Source organism: Rana temporaria, chromosome 3 (genome assembly GCF_905171775.1).
Source record: "Rana temporaria chromosome 3, aRanTem1.1, whole genome shotgun sequence".
NCBI lineage: Eukaryota > Metazoa > Chordata > Amphibia > Anura > Ranidae > Rana > Rana temporaria.
In genome coordinates this window covers 38,331,100-38,340,636 of record NC_053491.1, presented here as the reverse complement: position 1 = coordinate 38,340,636, position 9,537 = coordinate 38,331,100, and the positions used below count along the sequence as shown (strand labels likewise).

Here is a 9,537-nt window from a genome sequence, read left to right as displayed (position 1 = left end):
TCCCCACTTCCCAAGTCTGGATCTGCCAGCTCCCTGGACTAATGGCAGTCTCAGCGAGCCACTGAGATGCAGAGACGACAGCTTCCCACCCCTCCACAGCTTAACTCTTCAATGAGCATAGAGAGGCAGATATCTCAGGGGATCTGTGAAAACTGAGCCATCGGCGATGTTCAGTGGTTCAGTTCTCAGTGCAGAGATGTTGGGGGACATCCACCTAGGTAAGTATGAATCTTTAATAATAAAAATATATATATATATGTATATGTATATATATATATATATTAGTTATATAGGGCCATATTCTGAGAGAAGTTACGATGGAGCATCTCAGGATACTCCATTGTAACTCTCTTTTTTGGCCCGTGTATCTATGCGAGTGATTCCTAGAATCATTTTCGCATAGATACACTTAAGATCCGCCATGTGTAAGTCACTTACACTGTCGGATCTTAAATGTAATTACGCCGCCCGCCGCTAGATGGCATTTACGTGAAGGTCTCATTTGTTTATGCAAATGAGCCTGCTACGCCGATTCCCGAACGATTTCGCGTCCCGTACCCGTCGCTAACGTCGTTTGCGTAAGCGGAAACTTACTCCTGCTATATGAGGAGTAAGTTTCCGCATGTCCCACGTAGGCCATGTTACGGATAGCGTCGGGTCCGCGTCGTGTTTTTCCGTCGGCTACGTCGTTTCCCTTAATCGTTCTTGAATACGACTTTATGTCAATGACGCACACGTCTACGTTTTCCGCCGAGAACTGGAGCATGCGCACTGGGCTATTTTAAGCCCGGCGCATGCGCAGTTACTTAGAATCGGGGGCGCGCTTAATTTGAATAGAAGCCGCCCCCTTGAAGATACGCGTGGCTACGCCGGGCCATTTACACTCCGCCGCCCCAAACTACGGAGCAAGTGTTTGGGGAATACAGCACTTGCTCCTGTAGTTTGGGGCGGCGGAGTGTAAATGCCTTACGCGCCGCCCGCGGACATGTTGAGAGAGAATGTTGATAATAATATTAAATATATTTATATAATGTTGGTAATATTATATATATATATATATATAATGTTAATAATAGGTCAAATATATATACATTTATATAATGTTGGTAATAATATTAGATATATGTATATAATGTTGATAATAGTTGTCCTGCACAGCACTGGAACAATACGCTCATGTTTCCTGATCATTCTGCATCCAGGGGCTGTACTATGTTGCACTGTCACCCTTTAAATGTTTAAATGTTAGCGGCAGCCAATAGCAGAGCAGCACTCGGCACAGTTGTCCTACCTCTGACCAATCAGCCCTTGCCGTCGAGCGTCTTGGTCACATGTGTACACAGCACGTCATAGGCTGCGTCGATTCACCTCTGTCCCGGATATGACCAATGAGGAGGCCGCAGGATTACGCTCGGCCAATCGGTACCCAAGTTTTCCCTTCGCGCGGCCGGTTTGATCATAGTGTCTGAGGAAAGGAGAAGATGGCGGCGGAGCGGTGACCCGGTTGTGAGGGGGGAGGAGGGGGTCACCGGAGCCGCCATGACGTCTTCGTACAATGTGGTGTTGTTGGTGGACGCCGCGGACTCGGCGCTGAAGGAGCGGGTGAAGCTTCTGTCGCTCCGGCTGCTGAACTTCTTGACGTGCCGCGTAGGCCTCGGTCAGGTCCGCTGGAGTTATCGCTTCCTGAACTCCTCAGGCGGCCGCTGCCGGCCCCCCCGCTGCTCGGACCTGAGGGAGCTCGGCCCCCGGAGCTGGGATGAGTTCGAGGAGGAGCTGGAGGCCTGCTGGGAGAGAGGACGGAGCGGCCGGGGATCCACTACCGCCACCTGCCGGGCCGCCCTCACCCACACCGCCCTGCTGGAGACTCTGTCCGACTTCCAATGGGACCGACCGGACATCTCCTCCCCCACCAAGCCGGCCCTGGTGAGGGGGCGCCGGGGGAGGCTGATCGCTGTGGATGAGCCGCTGAAAGCTGAGCCCCAGGCCGGGTGTTATAATGCTGTGTTCCTCCTATCCCCCGCTCCGCACTCCCGGGACCAACTCCGCCTCTTCACTGGATCCGCGGGGGAGGAGCCAGGACTACAACCACTGATGGATCGACTACTCCCCCGAGGACTGCAGGACATCGCCCGGGGGAAGAGAGTCACCCTGTACTGGATGGACGCCTCCCACTGGGCACAGGTCAGAGAATAGGACCCCCGCGGTGTACTCCTCCCACTGTGTCATCATAGGGGACCCCCGCGGTGTACTCTTGTCGTCATAAGGGCCCCCGCGGTGTACTCCTCCCACGGTGTCCTCATAGGGGGGGCCCCCCGCGGTGTGCTCCTCCCACTGGGCACAGATCAAAGAACCCCCGCGGTGTGCTCCTCCCACTGGGCACAGATCAAAGAACCCCCGCGGTGTGCTCCTCCCACTGGGCACAGATCAAAGCACCCCCGCGGTGTGCTCCTCCCACGGTGTCATCATAGGGGCCCCTGCGGTGTGCTTCTCCCACTGTGTCATCATAGGGGAGCCCCACGCTGTACTCCTCCCACTGTGTCATCATAAGGGCCCCCCGCGGTGTACTCCTCCCGCTGTGTCATCATAGGGGGGCCCCCCGCTGTGTACTCCTCCCACTGTGTCATCATAGGGGCCCCCACGGTGTGCTTCTCCAACTGTGTCATCATAGGGGCCCCCGCGGTGTGCTTCTCCAACTGTGTCATCATAGGGGCCCCCGCGGTGTGCTTCTCCCACTGTGTCATCATAGGGGCCCCCGCGGTGTACTCCTCCCCCTGTGTCATCATAGGGGCCCCTGCGGTGTGCTCCTCCCACTGTGTCATCATAGGGGCTCCTGCGGTGTGCTCCTCCCACTGTGTCATCATAGGGGCCCCTGCGGTGTGGTACTCCCACTGTGTCATCATAGGGGCCCCCCGCGGTGTACTCTTGTCATCGTAAGGGCCCCCACAGTGTACTCCTCCCACTGTGCATGTCTGTTTTGTAAGATTACATTGGGCAATAACTGTAAGATGATTCCGTGTCACTTAAAGGCGTTGTAAAGGAAATTGTTTTTTCACCTTAATGCAGGGGTCTCCAAACTTTTTAAACCAAGGGCCAGTTTACTGTCCTTCACACTGTAGGGGGGCCAGATGTTGGTGTCAGTGGGAGGAATAGTACTCCATCATTGGTGTCAGAGGGAGAAATAGTGCCCAATCATTGGTGTCAGTGGGAAGAATAGTGTCCCATCATTGGTGTCAGAGGGAGGAATAGTGTCCCATCATTGGTGTCAGAGGGAGGAATAGTGCCCAATCATTGGTGTCAGTGGGAGGAATAGTGTCCCATCATTGGTGTCAGAGGGAGAAATCGTGCCCAATCATTGGTGTCAGAGAGAGGAATAGTGCCCAATCAATGGTAGTAAGAGGAATAGTGCCTCATCATTGGTATCAGAAGGAGGAATAGTGCCCGATCATTGGTGTCAATGGGAAGAATATTACCCCATCATTGGTGTCAGTAGGAAGAATGGTGCCCCAAAGTTGGTGTTAGTGGGACTAATAGTGTCTTGTATCAGTGGGATAAATAGTGCCCCAAGGGCTAGATAAAGGCAAGCAAAGGGCCGCATGTGGCCCCCAGGCCGTAGTTTGGACACCACTGCCTTAATGCATTAAGGTAAAAAAACATCTGACGGTACCGCCCCTCCCACCCCCGTTTTACTTACCTCAACCAACGAAAGTCCGGGGCGCGTCCATGTGATCCACTTCGGTTCCCAGCCTGGCCGTTGATTGGCTAGGCTGGACGGATTGATGGCAGCGCAGCCATTGGCTGGCGCTGATGTCAATCACAGCGGATGATGTGTGCGCCGGGGGGCGGGGCCGAGTGATGCAGTGGGCGGCTATGCCCACCGCTGTATCACGGGAGCGCGCTCGCAAAAGCTTTCCACCATGCGAGCTCGCATGAAGGTGAAAAGCTTTTGCGAGGAGGAGCCGAGACAGCCGCCGAGGGACCCCAGAAGACACGGATCCGGGTCACTCTGTGCAAAACAAGCTGCACAGTGGAGGTAAGTATAACATGTTTGTTATTTAAAAAAAAGTTTGCCTTTAGTGTTCCTTTAACCACTTAACAACCGCCCTATAGACGAAATACGTCTACAAGGCGGTTGCTTAACTCTGGGAGGGCGTCAATGTACGTCCTCCCAGAATCGCGCACACACGGGGGTCTTCGTGACCGCCGGGTCCTCCGGACCCGGCTGATCACGGTAAATCGCCGCTGATAGCGGCGGTTTACCACGTGATCGCTCCGTCCAATGACGGAGCGATCACTAGTAAACAAACCGGCGTCATGTGATGACGCCGGTTCCTCCCTCTCCTCTCTGTACCGAACGGTACAGTGTGAGAGAGGAGAGGGGAGAGAGCGGAAGCAGCAGCAGCAGCTGCTGCTGCGGGCTGGATCTGTGACACATGCAGTCACAGATCCAGCCATCCATCCCTCCCTGTGCAATACTCTGCAATGCCCCGCAATACTCTGCAATGCCCCGCAATACTCTGCAATGCCCCGCAATACTCTGCAATGCCCCGCAATACTCTGCAATGCCCCGCAATACTCTGCAATGCCCCGCAATACTCTGCAATGCCCCGCAATACTCTGCAATGCCCCGCAATACTCTGCAATGCCCCGCAATACTCTGCAATGCCCCGCAATACTCTGCAATGCCCCGCAATACTCTGCAATGCCCCGCAATACTCTGCAATGCCCCGCAATACTCTGCAATGCCCCGCAATACTCTGCAATGCCCCGCAATACTCTGCAATGCCCCGCAATACTCTGCAATGCCCCGCAATACTCTGCAATGCCCCGCAATACTCTGCAATGCCCCGCAATACTCTGCAATGCCCCGCAATACTCTGCAATGCCCCGCAATACTCTGCAATGCCCCGCAATACTCTGCAATGCCCCGCAATACTCTGCAATGCCCCGCAATACTCTGCAATGCCCCGCAATACTCTGCAATGCCCCGCAATACTCTGCAATGCCCCGCAATACTCTGCAATGCCCCGCAATACTCTGCAATGCCCCGCAATACTCTGCAATGCCCCGCAATACTCTGCAATGCCCCGCAATACTCTGCAATGCCCCGCAATACTCTGCAATGCCCCGCAATACTCTGCAATGCCCCGCAATACTCTGCAATGCCCCGCAATACTCTGCAATGCCCCGCAATACTCTGCAATGCCCCGCAATACTCTGCAATGCCCCGCAATACTCTGCAATGCCCCGCAATACTCTGCAATGCCCCGCAATACTCTGCAATGCCCCGCAATACTCTGCAATGCCCCGCAATACTCTGCAATGCCCCGCAATACTCTGCAATGCCCCGCAATACTCTGCAATGCCCCGCAATACTCTGCAATGCCCCGCAATACTCTGCAATGCCCCGCAATACTCTGCAATGCCCCGCAATACTCTGCAATGCCCCGCAATACTCTGCAATGCCCCGCAATACTCTGCAATGCCCCGCAATACTCTGCAATGCCCCGCAATACTCTGCAATGCCCCGCAATACTCTGCAATGCCCCGCAATACTCTGCAATGCCCCGCAATACTCCGCAATGCCCCACAATACCCTGCAACGTCGTCTATGGGGATTTTTAAGTTGCGAAGTTTGGCGCCATTCCACGAGCGTGTGCAATTTTGACGGGTGACATGTTGGGTATCTATTTACTCGGCGTAACTTCATCTTTCACATTTATGCAAAAGAAGAAAAAATACTAAATTTGCCAAATTTTATAACAGAAACAAAGAAAAATTATTTTTTTTTACAGAATTTTCAGTCTTTTTTCTCTTATAGCGCAAAAAATAAAAAACCCAACGGTGATTAAATACCACCAAAAGAAAGCTCTATTTGTGTGAAAAAAAGGACAGAAATTTCATTTGGGTACAATATTGTATGACTGAGTAATTGTCATTCAAATTGTGAGAGCACCGAAAGCTGAAAATTGGTCTGGTTATTAAGGGGGTTTACGTGCCCAGTGGTCAAGTGGTTAAAGGATCACTAAAGTAAAAAAAAATGTAAATAACAAACATGTTATACTTCCCTCCGCTGTGCAGCTCGTTTTGCACATAGTGGCCCCCGAACCTGGTCTTCTGGGGTCCCTCAGTGGCTGTCTCTGCTCCCCCCCCCCCCCCAGCAAGAACCTTCGACACCTTCATGCAAGCTCACATGGTGTTGAGTTATTGCGGGTGCGCTCCCGCCATAGCCGCCGACTGTATCACTCTGCGCGCTGCATCATTGGATGTGATTGACAGCAGTGCGAGCCAGTGACTGCGCTGCTTTCAATCAACCAATGGATGAGCCGGGAAGACGGCCGAGAAGCAAGCGCGTTCACGGCGTGGGATTGTTGAGGGGTCAGGAAAGCAAGGGGGGTTCTAATCCGCAGATGTTTTTCACCCAAAAATTTTTTTTTTAACATTACATTCAGGCGAGTTGTTAGAATGACAATCGGGTGTTTTTTTTTTTAAATCATTGCCGTACATACCGTTTTATAGATATATGTTCACCACAGCTTCCGGGTATAATCTGCGGGACTGGGCGTTCCTAATTTATTGACATGCTTCCGACCGTCGCATACAGCGCGTCACGAGTTGCCGAAAGAAGCCGAACGTCGGTGCGCAGGCGCCTTATAGAGCCGACTCGCAGTCCGGCTTCTTTCGGCAACTCGTGACGCGCTGTATGCAACAGCAGATTATACCCGAAAGCCGCGGTGAACATATATCTATAAAATGGTATGTACTGCAATGATTTAAAAAAAAAAACCCACCCGATTGTCATTCTAACAACTCGCCTCAATCTAATGTTAAAAAAACATTTTTTGGGTGAACCCCCGCTTTAAGGTGAAAACTTTTATCTTTACAATCCCTTTGAGAACAAAAGTACTTGTGACCTCGAGAAATGGGCCAAACATTTTTTTTGCTCACATTTTTATCTAAGACCCCTTTCACACTGAGGCGCTATAACGCTAAAAATAGCACATGCAAATCGCTCTGAAAGAGCCGCTGCCGTCTCTCCAATGTGAGAGCCCTGAGGGATTTCACACTGGAGCGGTGCTCTAGCAGGACAGTAAAATGAAGTCCTGCTAGCCGCTTCTTTGGCGCGGTGTGTATACCGCTCCGGCCCATTGAAATTAATGGTTTTACCCCTTTCTCGGCTGCTAGCGGGGGGGGGGGGTAAACGTGCCTCCCTAGCAGCTGAATAGCGCCACAAATTTGACGGTAAAGCGCCGCTAAAGATAGCCAACACACCCCCACCGCCCCAGTGTAAAAGGGGCCTTAATGGTACCTTTAGGCCGGGGTCACACATGTGATTTCCCCGCATCCAATTCACATGACAGAAGAGTGATCGGCTCTCAATGGAGGCGGATCACACATCTCCGGGGCGGCTGAGGAGCGCACTGGAAAAAAGGGGTCCTGTGCTTCTTTGGCTCCGTTTTCAGGTGAAAATTCAGACCTGAATGGGTAAACCGGTACTCATCGGACCCCGTGCTGTGACTCGCAGCCTCAGGTAGTGTGATCCCGGCCTAGAGGATCCCTGATTACTTGCAGAACTGTCATCAATCCACTAGAGCCAAAGCTATTTTAGCTGTACTTCTATGGATCACAGGCGTGCACTTCGTTCTGAACTCCTGTGACCGGTTATCAGCCGACATTGGGCTAAAACCTCACTCAGTCTGTCCAGCACCCCCTCACAGAGCCAAGCGCGCCAGTGAGCACTGGAGGGGCAGAGCAGAGAGACAGTGATTGACAGTCACCATATTTTGCTTAGAGCACAATGGGAGAACATCGATCAGCGGCATTTGATTGCTCCGTTCTCTCGGGGCGCAGATGGGATCAGTGGTGCAGCCATCTAGATGAGTATGTTTTTTATTTGGCTATTCCCATACTTCTCTTTTAAAAAAACTGAATAGATCTCTTCAAATTGAATAAATATGCGGGCATATTTTTGGGCAAAAGAGAAAAATAGTCCTTAATTAATGAGCCAATACATTTTTTTTTTTGTAGGTTTGGGATTCCTGCGATCATTTTGGATACTGGAAAATGGTGGAATTGATGCAGATGGTTGGTGGTAAAATTTTGCCATCTGAGTGTTTGTTGGACTCTACATTCCAGCAAGTATCGGAGAAGCCGTGCGCTCACGTGACGCCTTTAAAGATTCCGTGTGATTCTGTGCTGAGTTCTCTGATGGGCAATGATTGTGAAATGAAAATTCAGTTCCCTCAGCAGAATTGCACTTTGTATTTCACAGCAGCTGGTAAGTTTTCTTCATTCAAATCCAACTGAAATGTTACTATATTGCTTACTTGTTCTTTAACCACTTGCTTACTGGGCACATATACTCCCTTCCTGCCCAGGCGAAATTTCAGCTTTCGGCACTGTCACGCTTTAAATGAAAATTGCGCGGTCGTGCGACGTGGCTTCCTAACCAAATTGACATCCTTTTTTTCCCCACAAATAGAACTTTCTTTTAGTGGTATTTGATCACCTCTGAGGTTTTTATTTTTTTGCGCTATAAACAAAAATAGGAAAAAGAGAGATACCCCCCCAGATGGGACTTTAAAGGCCAAACCACAATATAGGTATAAAAAATATATATTTTTATTCGGACAAAGTGGACCTGTTGACATTGGCTCAGAACGCACATTGAGCACCTAAGTACATAAAAACATAAACATATTCCATAGCCATATGGAATCACCAAAAAATATAATAAAGCGTGTGCCGAGTGGCAAAAATAAAAAACATAACACAATACAGAACAAAAACTATAACATCAAAAACACTCTCCAAATGGTAGATAATGCCCGACGCGCACAGAAGCGAACACATACGCGAGTAGCGCCCGCATATGAAAACGGTGTTCAAATCACACAAGTGAGGCATCGCTGCGATCGTTAGAGCGAGAGCAATAATTCTAGCCCTAGACCTCCTCTGTAACTCAAAAAATGCAACCTGTATAATTTTTTTAAACGTTGCCTATCGAGATTTTTAAGGGTAAAAGTTTGACGCCATGCCACGAGCGGGCGCAATTTTTAAGCGTGGCATGTTGGGTATCATTTTACTCGGCAGAACATTATCTTTCACAATATATACAAAAATTGGGCCAAATTTATTGTTGTCTTATTTTTTAATTCAAAAAATTATTTCTTTTTCAAAAAAAAGTGCGCTTGTTAGACCGCTGCGCAAATACGGTGTGACAAAAAGTATTGCAATGACTGCCATTTTATTCTCTAGGGTGTTAGAAAAAAATAAATATATAATGTTTGGGGGTTTTAAGTAATTTTCTAGCAAAAAAAACTGTTTTAGTCTTGTAAACAACGAATCTGAAAAACAAGCCTGGTGGTGAAGTGGTTAAAGCACCTACAGGCAAGCCTTAAAGGGGTTGTAAAGCTTCGTGTTTTTTCCCCTTAATGCATCCTATGCACTCTCCGCCCCCCCCGATTAACTTGTCCAGGCCTGCAGTTATTTTTACTTGCAAACCATTTTCCTTCTCTTCCCCAACTGCACCATAATGTA

The 9,537-nt window shown here is 49.9% G+C and overlaps 1 protein-coding gene across 1 annotated transcript in view; it reads left to right on the top strand.

The window, feature by feature from the left end:
• Positions 1 to 1,371: 1,371 nt before the first annotated feature.
• Positions 1,372 to 9,537, top strand: part of TICRR (TOPBP1 interacting checkpoint and replication regulator) — a 63,370-nt gene continuing 55,204 nt past the window's right edge. The window contains exons 1-2 of the mRNA XM_040342409.1: positions 1,372 to 2,181; positions 8,026 to 8,275. Coding sequence (XP_040198343.1) covers positions 1,540 to 2,181; positions 8,026 to 8,275 — 892 coding nt within the window. The 5' untranslated portion in view covers positions 1,372 to 1,539. The remainder of the gene's footprint in view (positions 2,182 to 8,025; positions 8,276 to 9,537) is intronic.